The sequence below is a fragment of the Patagioenas fasciata genome, chromosome 19 (genome assembly GCF_037038585.1).
Source record: "Patagioenas fasciata isolate bPatFas1 chromosome 19, bPatFas1.hap1, whole genome shotgun sequence".
NCBI lineage: Eukaryota > Metazoa > Chordata > Aves > Columbiformes > Columbidae > Patagioenas > Patagioenas fasciata.
The window spans coordinates 7,204,674-7,226,143 of NC_092538.1; the positions used below are offsets into that span (position 1 = coordinate 7,204,674).

The window sequence follows — 21,470 nt, forward strand, 5'->3', positions numbered from 1 at the left end:
GTGGGTGTGTAATTGCATTTTGATCTAACATGATACCCAAGAAGCTGTTTAACGGGTGAAAAATGGCAAAAGATAGACATAGCAATGACTGTGTAGTGACTAGATTAAGCTTTGGACTTAAAAACATCCAGACAAAGCTCTCAGGTTTTGGCTCAGCATTTAATTATTAGCATTTTTTTCAAATTGAAGATATCAACTAGGAAGAGCTGGAATTTTCTGTCAAGAACCGCAGCTTCCCATATAGTTTGATCAAGGCAGAAAAATTGAGCCAACAAATGCGGAGCACAAAATGAACTAATACTGTGTATCTTGTTATTGTAGCACTCTGATTCATCAGAAGCCATAATCTGCTTTCACTGCGGAGAGAGTTAAACAGCAGGTACACGCACAGAAAGTATCTTAACAGGCTGAGAGCACAATATAAATCTCAAAGGGGGCATTGGAAATAAGGGCCAAACATTAATGGAGATACTCGATTGCTGCGGTTTGCTGAGCAAAGAGCAGATTGCTGGAGAGGCTCAGTGCTGAGAGGGTGATAGGGACATGGAATCATAGAATAGCTTGGGGTGGAGGGGCCTTCAAAGCTCACCCAGTCCAACCCCTGCCATGAGCAGGTTTGAGGTTTAGGACGGCCCATGGGTGCCCTGCTTGCAGGTCCCTGTTGGAATTGCAACATAGATGTCCGCACATGTTTAAATACTGGGCCAAACTGAGACTCATTCATTGCAGCCACAAAGGACTGTAGCTGTATGTTAGCTTAAACTGATAAAAAACATCCTGATTCACCCAACTGATTTCTAGTAACTTTTGTTGGGTGAAGAGCTCCCATTCCACAGCGCCTGAAGTGAAGCGCAGCATTTTCGGCACAAAAAACCCACGTGTTGTGCCAAGGAAGTACTTCCAGAACAAAATACAGCTGTGCAGGAACACTGAGATGTGTAAATATGTCCCCTTTGCTTACCGACCAAAACCAGACAGCATTGCAAAGTGTCATTTTACTGCTGTAGGTGCGAGTGTTATAGGCTGTATAACTAAAGTAAATTTACTAATCAAACCAAGATATGTTAGTAGTTGGCAATTCACGAAGTTGTGTAAATGTTAAACCGCCATGTTCTGTCACTATAGTTTGCCACATTCTGTTTTTGCAAGTTTTGGCGGGAAAGATGTTGTGTGCTTATGGGGGGCGGGGGGGAGGATGTGCTTTGCTGTGAGGGGACAGCATAGCAACCCATCTAACTGATCAGGAAGATAACACGAGCGTGCTGAATGGTTTCAATAACACGACTGTCTTTATTAAAGGATCACACTTTGGCAGCACAGCTTCATTTTCAAGAGCACAGAAGTTTGTTCGGAGCAGACAGATGGCCCCAGAGCGGCTTCTGCTACAAATGACTCCTTGAGTCTTAGGTACAAGGCGTGATTCAAACCTGACTGCTGGAGGTGCCAAGAAAAAGAATGATAGCCGCCCGTGCTGCAGTCTGTTGCCCAGCCGATTCCCAAAATCAGGCTCTTGCTACTGACAGTTGACAGCAGGGTTCGGGGATGACAAATGGTCAGAAAATAATACAGTCTGTGCAACCTTTTGCTCTGAGCTCTGTCCAGGCGGCCTCTGTGGATGAGTCGGCATTGGCCCTCTGCAAACGCTGCTCTGTGGTCACAGGAGATACGGGTCACACACGGTATTTATGATCAGTCCTCACTGTTAGAGCATGAATCTTCAGCAAAGGTAATTACTTTAATTAGTTTTGAGTGTGTTGTACTATCTGTGGAGAGGCGCTTGTGTACCCTGCTCCCCTGGAGAGCGGATCTCTGAAGGACCTGTCTGAAGGGAAAGGCTGCAGGGCCTGGGCTGAACCTGTGCCAAGGGCAGTCTGATTATTCTACATTTCTTTCTTAGTTTCATTTGAGTATTTAAAAACTGGCTATTTGCTTTTTGGCATTTTGTTACAATGAATACAGCAGGTCATTTCTGACTTCTGCCTAAAAGCTCCCATTGCCCAGGTGAGTCTTTGAAGAAACAAACAGCCCACCCCTTCCTTGCACTCCCCCATTTCTGTTTGTTCAATTTCCATTTGATTGAGCTTCTCCCTGTTATAGTCAAATATGATTCAAAGAAATTTACAATAACTTTTATTAAAGATAAATGAGCAAAACAGCACCGGGCAGCGAGGCAGTCACTGCTCCACCCAAAGGCACGCAAAGCGCTTACAGAAAAACGTGTTTCTATACCGTCTGTAAGTACACGCCCCCGATCTTCTTTCTGATTGGTCAGATGGGTTGCTATGCTGTCAATCAGTCTTCCCCTCACAGCGAAGCACATCCCCCTCCCCATAAGCACACAACATCTTTCCCGCCAAAACTTGCAAAAACAGAATGTGGCAAATTGTAGTGACAGAACGTGGCGGTTTAACATTTACACAACTCAGTGAATCGTCAACTACTAACATATTCTTGGTTTTATTGGCAAATTTACTTTAGTTATGCAATCTATAACAATCCCCCCTTTTTCTTTTTACCCTTTAATTTGCTGATCAAACCGGGTTACAGCTTCTCGTGCTGCATTTAAGATAGGATCGTTTTCATCTTTTTCCAAATACTGTTGTTTTATTACCATGAGTTGTACTGTATCGATTCTATTTTTAACAAAGGTTAAGAGCTTATTGAGAATACATGGTCCAAATGTTAAAACTAACATTATCAAAGGCCCTGATAGAGTGGAAATCAAGGTTGTTAGTGAGGGTGATTGATTAAACCAGGATTTGAACCATCCTTGTTGAGCTGCTCTCTCTCGCTTCCTTTGTGCCAATCCTTCTCTTACTTTGGCTAAGGAGTCTCGTACGACTCCCGTGTGGTCAGCATAAAAACAACATTCTTCTCCTAGAGCTGCACATACCCCTCCTTGTTGCAGAAATAATAAATCCAACCCTCTTCAATTTTGTAAGACTACCTCAGAGAGGGAAGTTAAGGGTTTCTCAAGATAAGAAATAGATTTTTCAATCCTTTCTAAGTCTTCATCTACAGCTGCTCAGAGAGAGGTAAAACCTTGTTGGTGAACTAAAGATGATATTCCCGTTGCAGCCCCAGTTACTCCCAAGCCTATTAATGTGGCTATAGTAATAGCTGTTATAGGTTCTCTCTTCTGGATCTTATGATTTTCAATACTCCAATGCATATACATGCTTTCCTCAGAATGATAAAGTATTCGTGGGACCACTAAAACTTGAATACAAAATTCAGTATTGCTATTAACCACTCTCAGTAATACACATGGGGTTAATCCTGTTCTGGAACATATCCACCATCCACCTGTTTCTGGTATTACCCATTTATGTGAAGCTATCATCGTTGTGTCTATTTTATAACTACAAACCTTTTCTCTTGTAGGTGGCACTTTTCCTAGGCATGTCCCCTGCCCCCTTACGTGTTGAAGAGTGATTCCCACGTTCCTTTGTTCCCACCTACAGTAGTTTCTTGAATTAGATAGTTTATATGTACCACTTAGGGCTATTCCTTCATAAAACGGAGGTTTAACATCGTAACACAACCAGCAGGACTTGGTCATGTTGAAGTCAGTATTATTCAAGGTATTGTAGGCTGCCTGCATTAGTTTGAACAGAGGAGTCTTCTCCTCATCTATATTAGGATTCTTATTCGGGGCTAAGGTTTCCTTAAGGAGAGGTACAACTGTACTATTCTCCTTGCTTTTACTCTATCTTTTCTTGTGATTATATTTGGCCCTACAGCTTGTGGTGGTGTGGTAATTACTTGTTTACTCATTCGTATTAATCCCCCTCTGTCTGTTCCGGATTCCCAATATCGAACTCCCCAGGTTCCTCCCATTAGCCATCCTTGATCTTCTGGTTGTAAAACTGTGAGTATTAAATGTTTACAATTACTGAACCCTACCATTCCCCCTATGGAATCATGTCGAGGAGGGTTACATCCTGAAGGTCCCCAGGTTGTGGTTAGAAACTTATCCTTTACTGCAAACACCTGGTTCCATACACACACTTCAGAAATAAACCGAGTTGTACAAATTCTGTACTTTATTTTTAAAATTTCCTAATAAAAATACAATTCTAGCTTCCTCTTGCTGATCACACTGGTCTTCCTTGAAACGAAAGAGCTATTTCTAGCAGTTCTTTACCCAGTTCCTCCTGCGTTCCTCCAGCGCTGAACTCTGCAGACAGCTCCCTGAACGTGACACAGATTCGGCGATGCTCTATATGCTTGCGGTAAATCGCGTGTTTCCACTTGTACCGTGCGTCACCGTACAGCACCACCAGAGACCGTCGGGGTAGGTGAATGGCAACAGTCACCTCTCTACTTGGAACAAGCCTTGGGGATAAAACGCAGTTGATTCCCTCTTCGCCTGAATTTTTGCAAGCTGACGTCTGTGTAAGAGATCCAGGGGGACTTAATTCCCCATTTTCTTTGCTGAAAGTGGGAAATAATTGGATACTGTCCTCTGACTCACAAGACATGGATAGCACGGTTTTTGAGAGCAAGTTTAAGCTAACCAGACGCTCTCCCCAAAGCCACCAGTCATCAAAATGTGGGTCGATGGCAGAACCTCTTTCTGGCATGTAGTCCAGATTACATTGTTCAACAGGTAAGAAACCGCCTAGTACAGAGCAGGCCTTCATTTGTGCTACAATCTTTTTACTAAAACTTGGCAAACCAGTAAAGCTGCCAGCTTTCAGCCTTTGTTTCTTGAAGTTCACTTTAGGTCCATAGTCCTGTTGGAAAAAAAAAAAGGAAAAGCTAGTGTTAGGGAAAAATCTGTGAAAAGTCTTTTTGAAGAGGCTGTGATCCCTACAGGGCTCTTGGCCAAGACTTTTGAGTTGTGTTATAGTCACCAGGTTGCAAAAGGACCTGCTGAAGCTACATTAATCTCTCTAGAATTAGATTTCTCACCTGTAAAGTAGGAACAAACCAAACCACCCCCTTCTTTCACCTGGAGAGTGTGTGAACTTAATTGCCTGAACACTGTGCTATATCAAATACTGTTTGTTTTAACTATCATATATTTTTGCAAGAAGTCGACTTTAATTACAACTCTTGCAACTGATTTCAGGATAACCCTCCAAAGGAAAACATGTAGTGAAACCTGTACACGTTCTGCGTTTTAACCCAAACCAGCTTTCCTTTTCCAGAGGGAACTAAGGACAAATGCACTTCTAAAGTCAAACCTGCTTTTTTCGGCCAGACTGTGATGGTTTCCAGTCATCCCGATCCATCAGTTCAACTATCTCCGACTCTTCATCTTTGCTAATGAACTCCTCTGTCAGAAACACCCCTGGAAATGGAAATGCCCAGCCAGCAAATTCCGAGCGCTCATTTCCTTTAGCCAGGCCTGTTGCTGGACAGTAAGTGAAATTATCTTCTCCCTGTGGAAATAACGATGGAGAAGAAAAAGCAGTGGGGATAAACTTATCACAATTAGATTTTTCCATTATTTACCCCTGTGACCTTGACGTTGCAGCATGAAAACCGTCTGTACAGGATGCTTGTAGACATGAGAAATTTTACAGCTGCTTTTGGGGAACAACTCTTCCCTGCTTATTTTACAGCTGCCTGCGTGAATCCACTTTCTAATGTTTTTATCCTGCAAAGACAAGAACAGATCATCCTCGGTGCCAAATGTATAAGGAGATTAATGGCTGGTATTCCTCGAGCTGGCCGCGGAGATACGGTTTGTCATATCAATACATGTTGAATGAGGAAAGTTGATAAAAATCGCCAAGGCCAAAAGGCTAAGCTGTCTTTTCTTGATGTATGAAGCTCGAGTAAGGCCTGTCTGGGTTTGCAAGGCTACTGTGTGCATCTGGGACGTTATTTAGGTGAAGCCACAGGGGCTCTGCTCACAGATACCCCGGGGAGGTCCCTGAGCCCAGCTCGGGGGTCTGGGTTTGTCCCCAGCCGGGGGTCCCAGTGTCTCGATGGGGAGCCAGGGGGGTCCCCCACCCCGGCCGAACCCCGCTCTGGGGAGCACGGCAGCGCCCCCTCCTCCGCCGCCCCGCCCCAACGCCGGCCCCGCCCCAACGCCCCCTCCCCGGTACCTGCGGGGGCGGAGCGGCCTGCGCGGGCCCCTCGCAGAGCAGGCAGGAGCGGATCCCCTTGCAGCCGCAGCCCGGCCCTTCGCTGCAGCCCGCCGCCTCCATCCCTGCCCGGCTGCGCTCAGGATACGGCCCCCCCTTCCACTCCTCCCTCCCTTTCTCCCTGTCTCCTCTTCCTCCGCCGCCACCCGGCCCCGCTACCAGGTGAGGGGAGCCGGAGGAGGTGCGGGGGGCGGCCGGGGCCGAGCCGGCGACAGGGCACACGGGCTCGGCCCAAGCCGCGCGATCGGTCGGGCGGATGAGCGGGGGTGGCGGGGAACGCGGACTCGCTCTCCCAGCAGCCCCCGCGGCGCCGAGTAGTGGTGTGGGGCTCGGCCGCGCCGCGGGGGCTGCTGGGAGTTGTAGTCCCGGCCGCAGCTCGCACACCCCGCGGGGGCGCCTCAGGCCGCGGCCGCCGCCGGCCGTCGTTGCCGCCTCTGGGCTCGGGGCAGCCGGCACCGCGCGGGGGCACCGTGAGGCGGCGGCCCGGAGCCGCACCTGGGCGCCTCGGCACGAAGCCAGCACCGACATCCCTGCCCGCGGGCGGTGCCGCGGCCTGCGCCCCACAGCCGGTGCTCCGCGGCCCGGGCACGGCCCTGGGGCTGCCGCGGGCTGAGGGGCCGCCGAGGCCGCCTCGCATCCTTGGATGGGGTGACAGGCCGGCGTGGTTGTCGTTGTCATCCCCCACATGGCGGTGGCGGCGTCGTGCAGCGGGCAGCGCCTGTGGCACCGGGCTCTCCTGGGTTTAGGCGAGGCCCAGCTGCTGTGGGGTGATTAGAACTAAACTCATTTTATTCTCTGCTGCGGTAGTCTGGCCAAATCGACAGAACGACTGCGACCCTGAGAGGTGCTGCTGTGGGGCAGGAGGAGGTCGGTGGCTGACTTGGGTGGCAGTTCCTTGTTAGGCTGGGTTATGGGGGTTCCAGGTTAGGCCAGGTTATGGGGGTTTCCAGTTAGGCTGGGTTATGTGATTTGGCCAGATTATGGCAGTTCCTGGTTAGGCTGGGTTGTGGGGTTCGTCAGGCCCCAGAGTAACTGAATGTGCCTCTGCAGTGTCACCCGTGGTGATTGGGGACAACGTGTTATGTCCTGGTTGTCCCTGCAGCTCCCGTGGTGTCACAGGTGACACAGCTGTGTCTGAGGTGTCGGGGTGGTCAAAAAGAAGGTGACGGGAGCATCGACAGTCATTGGTGTCAAATTTTTCTTACAGGAACTTAGAGAGGTTTGTTGTGTTCAGCAGGTAAGAGCCTGGCGGGTAGGTTGGCTTTCAGTGACAGCTCTGTCACTCGGAGGATCAAACCCTGAACAGCTGCTGTTCAGACTGTTTTTCAGGCTCAATGCTCTTTATGCTGGTGTAAAATATTTCATGCAGGACGGACTCTCCTTGCTCACAGGTGTTAACAAAGCGATGGGTCTGTGTACTGTAGGTGTGTTATGGTGCTGAAGTCGAGCCTAAGGACAGCTTAGTGCCTCATGTGTTTCTCACGATTTACTGGAGTGGCGTTTAGGCAGCGCTGAGACTAACTCAAAAGGACAGTTGTGAGCCTGGCCTTGGAGCTCTTTTGTCTTTATTTCTCTCTCTTGGAAGCTGTGTCAGAGTGGTAAGCCACGAATAGTAATTTCATGAAGCTACTTTGGCCCTTTCAGTGTTGTTATTCTAAATATCAGTGTTATCTGTGTGTGTACTGTCCTATCCACAACAATGCATGAAAACATCTGTTAATTACCAATAACATACAGAATGTTGATTTTAAATTTCTTTTTCCTTGGTGAGGAAATTACATTAATGATTGGTGGGTATTTGCATTTCCGGGATTTAATTCAGTTTTCCAAAAGCTTAGGGAATTTAGAAATTGTCAGCCAGGAGTGTGTGTCATTTCCTTGGGAGGAAGACATTCGCAGCATGTGTATTTATTTTTGCTGTTTATTGGAAAGCATATCGCAGTTTTTGGAACAGAGCCCTGTTGTGCAGGAGAGGTACAAACAGGTGACTGTGAGACCGTCCTAGTCCCAGGTGCCATCAGCCCACGGACAGTTCTCATCTATGGCAAGTGTGTCGCTTTAATAGCCAAGAGAGATATCGCTGATATTTTGGAGATGGGTTGGGTCAGTGTGCTACGAGTGGGTGCCCAGTGTAATAGCAATCTCTGCTATTTTCATTTCAACAATGTGAAAAAGGCGACTTCAAACACAGCAGCAAATTCAGTAGCTAACCTCATAACGCTTCTTTTTTTCCCCTTTTGGAGTCAGTTGAAAGGGCTTCCTCTTACTCCTGTTTGTTTGACCAGGAAGGTTGCAAGAAGAGATCCTACAGCTGCTCGATCAGCGATTCCAACAGAGGGGTGGAGATCAAAAATGTCAAAAATTACTACAGAACTTCTTTTGGAAAGAGCGGTTCCAAGATCTACGAGGCTCCGAAAGATCGAGACGCTGAAGTAAGTGCAGGCGGGCCCGTGGAAAATTCCAGCGGAATTCAGCCTGGGCAATCAGGGGTTTTTTTGTCTTTCTTCCCATGAGCAATTTTACTGAAATGGAGCGGCGGTTACAAAGCCCAGGACAGGAGATGGCATTCTCAGTGCAGGATCAGTGAGCACTAGTGGAACTGCATTCACCAGAGAGGTTAGCAGCAGTTGCCACCCCAGTTCAACATTTATATAATTTATATTGTATATATGCTGCCACCTTCTTTTGTAAAAAGTGCTTAAGTCTGGATCCTGATTTCTTAACCCTAAAATATGCTCCCTACCTTCAAAACACTTCTGTCTTTGCTAGCAATTGCTTAATGTGAATAAGAAGATCTCTCTGGCCTCTTTTTAAAAAGATTTTGGGCATTATTTCTCCTCCCTTTTCCTCACTCTCCATCACTTTTCATCTCTTCTAAATCCAATTATGTTAGTACCTCAAACATTGCAGAGAGGGATAATAACCTCTGACACACTTAGAAACCTCTAAAATCAGTTTTGTTGTTCAGATCCTTAGCAGAGATAATGGAGAATATGTCTTTCCATATATTTAATACAGTGGAATTTTGCTATTCTAGAACTGCTCAATCCAAGTGACTCAGGTAGCTGATAGCTGGCACCTTTGCTGGTTTTGTTGCTGATGTAAGAGTTTTGCATTTCATATATGTTTATGTGAAGACTATAGGCTGCGGTAATCTGGGTAACAAAGTGATGTTGAGATGTTTGAAGTAACAAATGTCTAGAGTGGGGCTTTTTCCACCCAGCTTTGTACTGTGATTTTGAAAGGTGGGATTACAGGACACCCACTTGGGGAACACTGTTTTGAGTTTCTTCACAAAATGACACAATATTCACACTCGGCTTTGCTGCCACCTGAATTCTGCTCAGCTTTTCTTATATTCTTTGACTGACTGGTTAGGGCTTCTGAGATGGTAAGTGAAGGAGAATTGGTCTTGCTTCCTAATTTTATTTACCTCTCTTATTCATGCTTCATTTATATTTAGAAGGCCTTTTTTTACCAACCGTTGGAGATGGAGATTGTGTTTGTTAAAGGAACTCACGCTTGTGTCCTCAAGAGACATTTGCTGTCAGGCCTAGAAGTTCCCGATGGAGCTCAGCTAAATGGTCTAATCAAATCTAAATGACCCTTCTTATAATACGCAGTTTTCACTTTTTCACAGAGAAAGAATGTTTTGTTCCCCTCACAAATATTTTACCGCTTCATCTTTCAGGACAGAATGCCTGTTTTGGTGGCAACCTTGAAATTTTGTGAGGTAGATTTCCATAGTTGCCATTGGAAGTTTTTGCAGCAAAACTCACTGTAAAAGAACTGGGAGAGCCACTTTTTTTTTGGTGAAGTTAGTTCTTTGAAAACAGCCAAATGATTTGGGGACCTATTCTGCACTTGGCCCGAACTTTTAATGCAGAGAAGGAAAGTTTTGAGCCAGATCAGCAAACTGATCTGATTTGCCACATTGTTGTGTGAGTCCAAGTGCCAGCGTGAAGTGAGGGCAGGACTAGCCTTTTGAGATTATGAATTCAGAAAAATGAGTGAAATAATAATAGTGCCTTCTCTGTGGACAGGGTGGACTGATGGTGTAGTGAATAAGTGTCTTGTATCGCCACGGCTTGTTTTCTTGAATTTACATTACAAAGCAATAAGGTACCAGCATTCTTGGAGATTTTTTTTTTCTACAAATAAGAACTTTTCCGGTGATTCACTGCTCACAGCCAGCTCTATTACCCACAGGAGGTTTATCCAGATCGCAGATGAATTGTGCTGCAAACAGTTTGGTAGATTTGAGTCTCTGATGGTGTCTATTAGCTCATACACAGAGTATTTTCCATGCATGTGTTCTTGCAGTCAGGAACACTGCAGACAGGAGAAAGCAGGTTTGGTCGGATTTACTCAGTGAGTTGTGCCAGACTGAGAGGTGCCACCAAGTGGGACCTTGTACCCTGTGAAAGTCAGCACTTGTTTCTCCAAGGAGCTGCAGAAAGTTCACGTTCTTTTCTGTTTTCAGCCTGTCCAAGCTACAGTTGAAGACTGGAGACTTAGACCCGCGTTTGTTTTCCCGTCTGAGGCATCTGCAGAAACTGGACCTCTCTGATAATTTACTCGACAAATTTCCCAACAGTCTAACCTTGCCTGATCTGCGTGTCCTAAACTGCAATAACAACAAACTGGAAGATGTAACTGCTCTGAAACAGTTCCCACTGCTCGAGGAGCTAACCTACGAGAACAACGTGTACTTGACAGTGAGTTACCTCCCATCCTTATGAGCTAAGCACTAAACAGAGGGAGAAACCAACAGCAGTTGTACCTTGTTCTAATATAATGTTCTTAGGCAGCATGTGTTAGGGCACTTGAGAAAGCAGCCAGTCTTTTTGCGCTGCTTCACCCGTTTGTGCCACTATTTCCCAGTCTGCAGAAGTGACTCACCGAAAACCACTCAGATATGAAAATCTGAGTGTCTTGAAGCCCCGATTCTTCAGGCCAGAGTCCCATTTTAGGTCGCTTATGAGGCAGGATATCTTAGGCTCATGCTTGTGCAAAATACAGCAATGACATACAGAAATGTCCTTATTATATGTTAGTTTTAGTGCCCCTTGTGCTCTGGAAGGGCAGACTTGCTCCTCTGATGAGGGATTAAACTTAGGGATTAGTCTAGTTTAGTTTTTCTGACTTCTCCCAAGCAACTCTGCTGACTGTACAGTTTAAGCATCCAAAACTAATTTTACTTGTGCTTTAAACTGGCATGAGCCACCATCACTGTCCTCAGGTGCTTATTCGCTGTTGTGTGGTGGCAGAAGTGTGTGCGTGGCTGTGTGGTGAACTGGACTGGGGAACAGGTGGGACAGGCCTCCTGTCCTAGATGCTCTCAGAGTTAAAGGATGTGAACAGAGAACCTTCCTTGCACTTCAAACCGGAGCAGATGAGCCTGGTTACACCGCCACCACCTTCTGTTGGATGTTAGTACTGCATAAGTGTGAGGCGGGACTTCTTTGTCTGCAGTTGAGGATCCCAACTCATGGGAGAACGTTAATGTACAACTAAAAGGTGATATTCAAGTCGGAAATGCGGGGAAGATTTTACAAAATGGCTTTTCCTGTCTAAATACATTCTTCTTATCCTTGGCTGTATTTTAATAAAGGACTAAAGCTGGAGCAAGTACTATGTGTATGACTTTTGTAACTCTGATGTCTTTTCTTTCTAGCTCAACGATGACTATAAAGTAATGTTTCTCTTGCAAAACCTTCGGCTACTCAATGGCAAGGACATAACCAAACTGGCTAATCACGTGAGGCGTGTCAACAGTCGTAAGCTCACCAGCAAGGTAAGATGTGTGATATTTTCTTCATCTCTAAATGCCTGAGAAGCAACTAAATAATGACAGAGTTGCAAACAAGCATCAAATGGTTAACAATAATTCTGGTATGATCTTCAGCTGTGTGTTTGGAACTGTATTTTCACTCATTTGTGTACACAGTTTAGCTCCTGACTGATTCTCTTTGCTTTGTGTTCTTGAGCAATATTATTTTTTTATTATGAAAAAGCGTTTTTTTGTGCAGTAGTGCTGTTACCATTTATGTTCGCGTTAGTTGATCTTGTTAATTCCCTGTGTGTAGCAGTGGTGGAGAGATCAAATACTGAAGACTTATATGGCTTATTGTGCTAAGTGTTGTCTGTGTAATTCCTCATACCTCAAAGAGTCTTGGTGAGGGTTCCTCACCCTCTTATCTTCCAGGCAGCTGGGCATGGTCGGCTGTTTAATGAGACACCAAGTGCTCCCCCGTGGTGTTCATTCTGTGCTGGTATCTGTGCCCCAGATACCTTTCCGCGATGTTGCTGCCTTGTGCCTGGCTGACCAGTTCTTACTGCCATATCTAAATGTAGAATGTTTGTTGGGTCCGAATGCTTACAAGTGTGTTACTGCCCACCAGAAACCATCAAACGGGAAATTCTGCTGATAGATGAGCCATCTGCATGATTGTACCCATAGTTAGAAGCCTTTTGGGGTCCAGATGTCTTTATAAATGGGGATGACATGTTCATCAGTCCAGCTCATGCATGCGCTTGAACTATAAGAAAATTCAAAACATCCCAGTTATCCTGTGCCTGATATGATAAATTAGTTGCCTGTCAGGTACTCTCTGTTAGCAGAGCACAGTGTAAGACTCCGTAAGAACATTTGCTATGGATCCAGAGACACAAAAATGGGCATTGCTTTGGGTCCGTGTTGACAGTATCTGCTTAGCCACACTCGCTTAAGCTTGGCTCAGAGGCACTGGGTTTCTTGTTAGCTGAAGTCGTGGTTTGAACACTGATAAAATAAATGGAAGCAGTGCCATCACATGCATAGCAGAGCCTCAGGGTTGGCAACTTCTTAATTGCTTTCACAAGTACCCTTGTGTTTTTCTGCTCTGGTTTTCTGTAGTGTTCTATTGAACAAACTTAGCCTTTCTGCCTAGGTTACCGCGCACTGGGAAAAATTCTTCCGTGACCAACTTCCTGAGAAATACACGGCTGAGCAAGTGAAGTCTGTCAAGAAAAAGTTCCTGAAGTCAGTACAAACCAATGTAGTATATGGACCCAGCTCACTCAGCGAATTCACCCGCTGGCGGGTAGGTTACACTTCACTCACCCTCCTGTCCTTCAGGCGAGGACTCTGCAGCCTGAAGCCTCACATATCCACATACTTGCTTCTAAGGTGAAAATGATTGCAGAAGAGTTTCTGGCACAGTCACTGGGTCTGGAGTTAAGCACAGATACTGAACCAGAGGAGAAGACGGATGAGGATGAGGAAGAAATGACAGAAAGCCCTGGGGAAGCTACAGAGGATGTGGGTCAGGTAGGTGATTTTTCCAGTTACGTTAACAACGTCCTTTCTGTTTCTTATGAATTCAGTAGCACATGTGAGTTCACATTATGACTTTTTGGTAATTGTAGGGGCAGGCTTAGGCTCCAGCCTATGTTCAACAGCCAAGGCTTATTTTTTATGACCAGATTGAAGCTTTCCCAGCAGTGTGAGTGTTGAGTTGCTATCCAAGAGGAGAGAACTTCCATTCTTGTAGAACACCCAAAAGATTTCATGAGTATAGTCCTGCTGACTCCACCTCTCCTTTGAGGAAGGGATATATTTAGTGAGAGAACTGGGCCGATGCATGGCCAGACTAGGATGGTGCTTGCCCTGTTTGAAATGGCTGCAGACTGAACCCCCTCAGTCTGTGGGCCAGATTTGGTTTTCCACATTGTATATAAATTGGAAGTAACAGGGACAAGGGAAGGGAGATGAAAATGAGGCTGGCTGTGTGATTTTTTCATTAGTTTCTGCCTCTAGGAACTCTGCAGCTCTGGACTCTGTTGGATCCCAGTCTGCAACCATGGGAGGGTGGTTGTGTTTGAATAATTAATCTCTGACTTATAAATCATCTGCACATCTCAGGGAAGCTAGAAACCTTCTGCAGAACTGACAGCATGCTTTATAGGTCACAGTAACACCCAACAAGAGGAAAAGAAACAATTCAAAAGCAGGCTCTGGAAACAAGAGGTCCAAGTCACAGGCAAACACCGAGGAGGAGGCTGTAGTTAATCCCCAGAAGTCCAGTCACGTGCAGGATGACCCAGCTCCTGATACACCGAAAAAATCAAACCAGCCAGCCAAAGAGGCAACACCAGAGCAGGGACCTGAAGGGACACATAAGAATGGAGAGCAGTTTCCCAAGGGGCAAAGCAACAGAAGATCCAGCCAGCTGACAGGGGAACAGAAAAGCCAGGAGGAGAACAACGGGGTTGTTAGCTTGACCCCAGTGAAGATCTCCAAGGGCAAGGTATGTTCATCAGCCCCCTTGGGACTCTTGGTTTGATGGGAGGAGCCGCATTCAGTTTTCATTAGAGCTCTACACAGCCTGGAGCTCATAATTGACCAGATATATTGTGAGTTACGGTTTTTGTTTTGTTTTTTGTTGTTGTTTTAAATCTCTCAGAGGCGTCAGGGAAGGGCCTCCCTGGAGACAGTGAATCCCCTGCCAGGGGATGGATGGACCAGCGCTCTGAGGTGGTGCACTGCAAGACTGTTCTTAGAAATGGGACTGGCATGACTTGCTCTCCGGTCAAACCAATGGCTGCATGGGGAAACGTGTTTCCCCCTCAGCTCAGACCAGTGGGGATCTAAAGGGTTTTTCACATTTCTCTGCTGCAGGAAATGGGGGTGACTGCTGGGGTCTGCTGGGCACATCTTTTCTCAACAGTTGCCTGCTGGTTTAGGAGTCTTGAGCACTGGTGGCATTTCGATCTCTCTTGTTCTCTGTAGCACAGAAGGGCTGAAAAATACTGCACTTTAACTCAGATTCCTGTGCTCAGTAGAGGGTTCTGTCAAGGCAGTCACAGGCAAACTGCTGTCAGGGGAATGAATTTTCTAAATGTGGATGGTTTATTGTAGGAGGATGTCAGTGCAGAGCCATTGCATTTTCTTCAGTGTCACAGTAAAGGCAACAGCCGCGAGGATTTTAAAACGCAGCTCTGGTCCTGTGTCTTCGAGCCATTGCTAGACTGTGGAGCCAGGAAAGGTGAGCTCTAAAGAGGTTTGCAGGATTCCCAGAACCACCCGGCTCTGGAATCCCAGCGGACTCCATGCGTTAGACCCCTGCTCCTTCAAGCTGTAGTCTCCATTGTCAGGAAGAGACTTGCTTACCTACTTCTTCTTCGACGTTGAAAACAGGAGACTGGGAGAGCACCAGGCAGTGATAAGCTGCAGTCTTGATGTGTTATCTGTGAACATGGGAACTTCTCATCTATTCTTTTCATCTTTCAGATCCCATTGTGAGCTCCTCCAGAACTGTGGCAACATGTGGAGGGGAATCCGTCTGTCTGATTGATTGTGAGACGGGGACAGTGCTGAAAAAGTATAAGGTGGTGACAGAGGTAGGTTGCAAGTGGGAAGAGTAAGCACTGAATGGAAATACCATCATCCACTACAGTTACACAGTTGTATACATAATATATATTACAAACAGTTCTGAAAGGGTTTCAGACATTAGCATGGATAGATTGTAAAAGGATGAAAATAGATAGTAAACATTTCTTGCTTATCCTTTTAGTCTGGTTTTAATCTTTTATTAGTTTAAAACATGTCTGCCTCCATTCTCCTCACACAGGCACACAGACTGCTAAGACTGCATGACAGCACAGAGGAATAAACATTCTGGTGTGATAGTTTGTGTTCTTCAGAGGGTTGTTTTGAGATTCAGTGCTCTGTCTTGAATAGTTGTGTCATCTCACCTGAATAGCTCTCGTGGCAGTTGTCTTATCTCTGAGCTAACAGCCATCCTGCTGGCTCTTCTCCTTCATGCTTTTTGTTTCTTTCTATCCTAGGAGTTTTTCAGCGTTGCATGGACAACCCTCACAATGGTAATTGGCGACGGCCGGAAAAAATCTCATAATATCTTGGCTGCTGCTGGGAGGAGAGGGATCGTCAAACTGATTCACGTGGCGGCTGACTTCTGCTATGGAGAGATAAAGGCTCATAAAAAGCCTATTGCTACTGTCTGCTTCGGCCCAACTCGAGAAACTCACCTCTTCAGTAAGTCTTGGTTCAGAATCTCTTTAGCTTTAAGACCTAATCTAGAAAATGCTGGGCTTCCTTAACCAGGGGAATTGTCACCAGAGCAAGCAGCTGTGGGTGGGTGAATACTTAGAATATTTACAGGGACCCCACACATATACACAAAGCACGGGCAGACGTTATAGATATTGTTGTGAGTCTGATGTGGCATTAATCTACAGAAGGTACAAATTCTTGCAGCCACAGAGCCTGACTCTTCAGCTGAGGTGCAGCAGTTCCTCTCTCGGTAGCTTTCAGGGTGGCTGTCACGCACTCATTAGCCACAAACAAGCTCAGCAGCAGATCCGTTCTGCAGGGATGAGTAAGAAGAATGGCAGCCAGGGCAGTCTGCTGGGGGCCAGGCAGCGAGCCGTTGGCTGACAGGGTTCTCACAAGCATGGCAACAGGGCAATGCAGCGTAAAATGGGCTGTTGGATTTCATTTTTTCTAACGATCAAAACTATGCGCTTAATTGCTTTTGAATAAATGAAAATCTTTGAGTTCTGTGCCTCATCAGGCATTTTTATTCATGTCCTGAGGTAGAACAGAGCTTTGCCACACTAGGGTCCACAAAGGCTGAGCCTTACAGACCAGTGGGAAGTGAACCATCATATTACAAATTGCAGCTGCATTGTCAGGCCTGTGAAGTGAGCTGTTCAGAGCTATTCAGGCCACACCTGCACCCCACAGCACATTGTTTCTTTCTCTTGCCTAAAATTACCCATATCCTGGAGTGGTTAGAGTGTTATGAACCATTAAAAGTGGAAATTTTTTTTAAAACACAGGTATCTGTAGTGTATACTTTTCAAGAAGCAGCTTGAGAGTGCAAAAGGCAGAAGCCTGGAGGGGTAAGGAGGTTGATAGCACATCCAATTAATGAATGGTGTGGACAGCAAGGCTCATTTTATTGCATAAAAAAATTTATAGCAATAAAGGGACAGTCTTTGCATAGCTGTTTGGGGACTGGACACTAACCTGTTTAGTCTGAGGGATGCCACCAGATTAGGATCCAGATTACCCTGAGTAATCTATTGGGGTTCTTTCTGCTGTCAGTCTTACCAGCTTGGTGACAAAGACGTTAAAATTCTTTCACATTTTACATCAGTACATAATTTTTCCAATGGGAGCTGCTGTGGATGTGAACACAGTAAGCCATGTCTGTCTGAGAGTAGCACTTGGAGCTCAGATTTTAGATTTGACATGAGCTCAAAGGGGCACTAATTAATGACCTTGTGAAGCCACAACTTAATAACGGACACCAGGAAACAAACTTTCTTTTATCTGCTCCTCTTAGAGCACAGGATAAGAATGCAAATTTCCAGCTGTGCATGTTTGACAGTGTCTGTGACGTGGTGTTGAGCCAGGAGCCTCGGTGACTGCTGCTGTGCTTTAATGAGCTCTCTGCTGCCGCAGGCTTAGCGTGTTACAGCCTGTGACACAGGTAGAATTGCCAGCTAGCACAAGAAGAGCCAGATGAGCAGCGGTGTCACTACCTGCTTCTCTTCTGTGTCCCACAGCTGCATCCTATGACAAGCGAATTGCACTCTGGGATATTGGGATTCCAGACTGTGACTACAATTTCAAAGCAAGGTAAAGGTTCAAAAACCAGATGTGGCCAGTCCAGGAGCCTGTAACTATCATGTTGCAGCACCACCTAACTGCTTGTTTTCTCTTTTTGCCTTCTTTTCTAGCCAGCTGCTGGTGCTGGAGGTGCTCTCCATCCCCTTACGGATTGCCCTGGTCCCCACCTGCCCAGATCAGTACTTGCTGGCTGGCTGTGAAAGCGGCTGCTTTGCCTGGAATATAAAACTGGATAAGGAGCAAAAAAGCAGGTGAGAACCCAAAGTTGGTGGCATGCATTTGCTTTCCATAACAAAAAGTAGTTCTAGCAAAGGCTTTACTGCTAACCGAGGATGTCCAAGCAAGAAAAGCAGCGTGTCCTACCAAATTTAACATACTCAAGAAAAAATACTATTATTAATAGCATAATGCTAAAGGAGTGTTCAAAGCTAGCAGCCCTGGGTTTGTATCGATGCTCCAGTCTACAGCTGTTGCAGGCTGCTGTGAAGGAGGGCTGGCCTGAGTGCAATACAATACCCTAAAACTTAAGGGCATTTTATGTTGAATTAGTGTAAAGGAGTGTAAATTCTTCCATTGAATTCCAGTCTCACAACAAGGCCTGCCCTGCTTCTGGGACGTGAGGTTACCCAGGAAACTGGCACTCCGTGGGAGCACAGAAAAAATTACATAAGAAGCGAGGGAAGCCATGCCCTGCTGACACGTACTAATCCTGATGCCTACAAAAACAGATGAAGTAAACCAGTAGTCTCTTAAGCAAACAAGCTTCTGCTGTATTAATAAACCCAGGTGGCCAAAAGCTTAAGGTCAAACTGGAATGCATCTGAGTTTGGCGAGAGACTTACTAACATGAATTTCTGTACCCGAGTGCCCTTCCACTACTGCCCATTCAGGACTTTACTCTTCCCATTCTTCCCCTACTCCAGGCCTTTTGAAGCTGTATTCCAGTTTCCTGATGAGGATGGAGCCATGACAACATCCCACAGGGTTGACGGTTTGGCTTTTCTGAATGATGATGTCATTGGTGAGTATAAACACAATAGCCCAATCCAGAAAAACAGTCAGGGACCTCAGCATCCACCAGGCTGAAGGCAGCATGCGGAGCAGAGGGACTCAGTGGGGTGTGACTACCTCTTCTGGAGACTTCTGAGGGCTACACAGGGCAGAGTTATCTCCCAGGGTCACTTACCGTTCCCTAAAATGTGGGCTGGTGGCAGCAGTAGGGTTTTTTTGCAGGGGAATTGGGGATTCCCACATCTGAGAGTGTTTAAAGCACAGTCTGGGTCTTTTTGAATAGCTGATGCTTGTTCTACTGTTGAGGAACATAAGCACAGGACTGAAAATCCCTCTGCAGCCTCCAGTTATTCTGAAATAAGGTAAAGGAGGTAGAAACAGCTGCTGCTGGTATCAGGTCCCACATCGTAAAAGCCACTTTGTGGCTGGACCACCTTGACCAGAGGCCAACCTTGGGCTTGTGACCTTTCACTGCTCAGCAGCTGACACAGCCTCTCCCCTCTTCCCTCCCCAGTTTCCAAGAGCTCTAAACCGGGCTGCATCTACGTGTGGAGCTGGAGTCGCTCTTTTGATGCGAAGGGGAAAGGATGTCAGCGAACGGTGTCTGCGGTTATTCTAGCTGAGCTGGAGTGGTCCACGACAGACATGTCCTACCTGACACTCAGCACCTGCCCAGGTAGGCAGAGGCCTTTTGGGGTACACGGCAAGGCCACAGCAGTCACTGCAGCAAAGATGGCCACATGGGTGGGGGTTTACTTTGAGCATCCCTTGGAGGAGCAGGATTTCAGACTAGTCTGCACTCTGCGAGCAACAAGAGCCCTCAACCCCCTGCACTCCAATACAGTGCAGCAACAGCCTAGTGGTATATAAATAATATAAGTAACACATAAATGCAGATATATTCTGCCTTATAATGGGGGAACAACTCAGGCTTACAATGTTACACCAACCATAGTCCTGTACAGGTTTTCAGAGCACAAAGAGCTGATGGCTTTGGCCATGTAGTTTTTCTAGAGCCGTTTGAACCCTTAGTGCATCTGAAGTAAAGCAGGAATTCCATGCACAGGCCAGCTGGCTTTTAAAACTAACAATAAATAAATAAATTGGATTTAATCACCACTTTGCAAAACCAAGAAGTCGGAAGAAATCCTAAAACATTTACCACTAGCTTTTCTGTGCTGGAGTAAGATAGCCAATTTATCTCTAAATTAATTTACCTTTTCAGGGTGAGGTAGATTAATATGTTTTTGCTGGAAACAGAATTTTGCTGAAATGTAACATCCTCCCCTGGAACCCTATAGCACTTTCTTGAGCTCTGCTTTACAGCAGAATGGACTCTCGGTTCCACACTCGTTTTCCAGCTGCTTCTTCTGGTCTTCCAGCAAAAGAATACGTGTTTTGTGGTGATGAGAATGGAAGTGTGTGGATGTACAGCCTCTCAAACTACACCACAGCGTGGAACTCTGCAAAGGGCAAACGCTCAGACAAGAGGATCCCGCCTGCACAGGTTGGTCTCTTTTACTGTTTGTGTGGAGCTGACCCCAGGCTCCTGAGCACGTTTACACCAGAACACACCTCATGGTTCCTCTACCTGACGCACACAAGCAATTAAAAGCAATCTCCAGTGCGTGACCAAGCCCATATTTCAAATCTCCCACAAACACAACTGTGACAGGAATTAGGAGCTGTAAAGCAAGTCTATTTGTTCCTGTGTTCTGCAGCTCGGCAGCTTTTCCCAGCAGAAGGGCCCTCTGAAAAACTGTGGGTTAAACTGGAGAGCCCACCACTACAAGCATGCAGACACCACTTCTCTGATGGGTTTCACCACTTCCCTATACTCACACCACCTTTTTCTTGGCTTAGTATTTGCCTGGCTTCCAGAGATAGTTCCCCTTTGGGCAAGTACTGTTCCCCTGATGATGAGAGCTCTGAAAGGACGGTGACACACTCAAAGGCTCCCACTCCAGAGCCTGGTTTTGAGCTGCCCTTATACAGAGGTATGAGGTGACCTCGTGTCCCATAAACTTTTCGGAAACATATTGCCCAAGTCAACAGTCGGTTCCTCCAGGACTGAGGGGCAGCTGCTTTCACTTTTCCCTTTCTGATCAAGACCCTCTACATTAAACCCTGCTCCTTTAGCAGCATCATACAGTTGCACCATCTCCCTCAGGCAGGCAAAGACCCTTTGGTTCAGCTTCTCCGGGTTGTTTGGGAAGTGGATTCCACACAAACCCAACTGTCAAACCAGGCCTTGCAATAATCAATAACCTCCCACTTTCGGAGACAAAACCACCTTTTGTTTCCTACCCAAACTCTGTTCTCCTCACAGATTCTCAAGTGGCCAGAGCTTCGAGTGAACGGGGAGCAGCTGACTGAAATCCTAATAAACAATGTGGTATCAGACCCCACATTCACTTACCTTGTTGTTCTAACTGGTGTAAACATAACAGCAATTTGGAAGAAGTCATAGTTCTTTGTAAGAGTTTCATTCCCGTGCTTTGCAATAGTGCAGTATTAGTGACTGTTACCCATGTAACCATGACGTTTTCTAAACCCACTATTACATGCAAGAGAAAAAAAAAAGGTGAGAGTTTGTTAAACTTACCAAGTCATTGTAAACATCCGGTTTCTTTTACTGTAAGTTTTCACAATTTGTGCATTTGTTTTATAGAAATGACACTTAATAAAACAAACTACCAGTTCAGTTGGCAGTG

General features: G+C 46.0%; 2 protein-coding genes across 6 annotated transcripts; one reads left to right on the plus strand and one right to left on the minus strand.

Annotated features, from left to right (window-relative positions):
- Nucleotides 1-4,028: 4,028 nt before the first annotated feature.
- Nucleotides 4,029-6,191, minus strand: ALKBH4 (alkB homolog 4, lysine demethylase). Of its 2 annotated transcripts, none has more exons than XM_065852949.2 (3): nt 6,063-6,191; nt 5,193-5,390; nt 4,029-4,739 (listed from the first exon to the last, which is right to left on the minus strand). In XM_065852949.2, exons 1-3 carry the CDS (start codon nt 6,162-6,164, stop codon nt 4,098-4,100), a joined length of 942 nt encoding a protein of 313 aa, XP_065709021.1. In that variant the 5' UTR covers nt 6,165-6,191; the 3' UTR covers nt 4,029-4,097. The 2 variants fall into 2 exon arrangements, with proteins under 2 accessions (XP_065709021.1, XP_071672932.1); XM_071816831.1 differs by having other exon boundaries at nt 5,193-5,608; nt 6,063-6,180.
- On the plus strand, nt 6,135-21,460 carry LRWD1 (leucine rich repeats and WD repeat domain containing 1). 4 transcript variants are annotated; one of them, XM_065852947.2, is made up of 16 exons: nt 6,135-6,263; nt 8,387-8,533; nt 10,585-10,819; nt 11,779-11,898; nt 13,034-13,186; nt 13,273-13,413; nt 14,051-14,392; nt 15,004-15,130; nt 15,376-15,485; nt 15,936-16,143; nt 17,682-17,754; nt 17,856-17,996; nt 18,669-18,766; nt 19,271-19,432; nt 20,118-20,263; nt 21,086-21,460. In XM_065852947.2, exons 2-16 carry the CDS (start codon nt 8,454-8,456, stop codon nt 21,224-21,226), a joined length of 2,277 nt encoding a protein of 758 aa, XP_065709019.1. In that variant the 5' UTR covers nt 6,135-6,263; nt 8,387-8,453; the 3' UTR covers nt 21,227-21,460. The 4 variants fall into 4 exon arrangements, with proteins under 4 accessions (XP_065709019.1, XP_065709016.1, XP_065709017.1 ...); XM_065852944.2 differs by lacking the exon at nt 6,135-6,263 and adding an exon at nt 6,704-6,968; XM_065852945.2 differs by lacking the exon at nt 6,135-6,263 and adding an exon at nt 6,704-6,968 and having other exon boundaries at nt 8,391-8,533.
- Nucleotides 21,461-21,470: the final 10 nt, after the last annotated feature.

Bases quoted from the DNA above. Each gene is read 5' to 3' on its own strand.
- ALKBH4 (XM_065852949.2), bottom strand. From the start codon at position 6,164: ATGGAGGCGGCGGGCTGCAGCGAAGGGCCGGGCTGCGGCTGCAAGGGG. The intron at 5,391-6,062 runs GTACCGGGGAGG...TTATTTCCACAG, and splicing joins AGGCCGCTCCGCCCCCGCAG to GGAGAAGATAATTTCACTTA. The intron at 4,740-5,192 runs GTTTGACTTTAG...TTTTTCCAACAG, and splicing joins AGTCTGGCCGAAAAAAGCAG to GACTATGGACCTAAAGTGAA.
- LRWD1 (XM_065852947.2), top strand. From the start codon at position 8,454: ATGTCAAAAATTACTACAGAACTTCTTTTGGAAAGAGCGGTTCCAAGA. The intron at 13,187-13,272 runs GTAGGTTACACT...CTTGCTTCTAAG, and splicing joins GCGAATTCACCCGCTGGCGG to GTGAAAATGATTGCAGAAGA. The intron at 20,264-21,085 runs GTTGGTCTCTTT...TTCTCCTCACAG, and splicing joins AGAGGATCCCGCCTGCACAG to ATTCTCAAGTGGCCAGAGCT.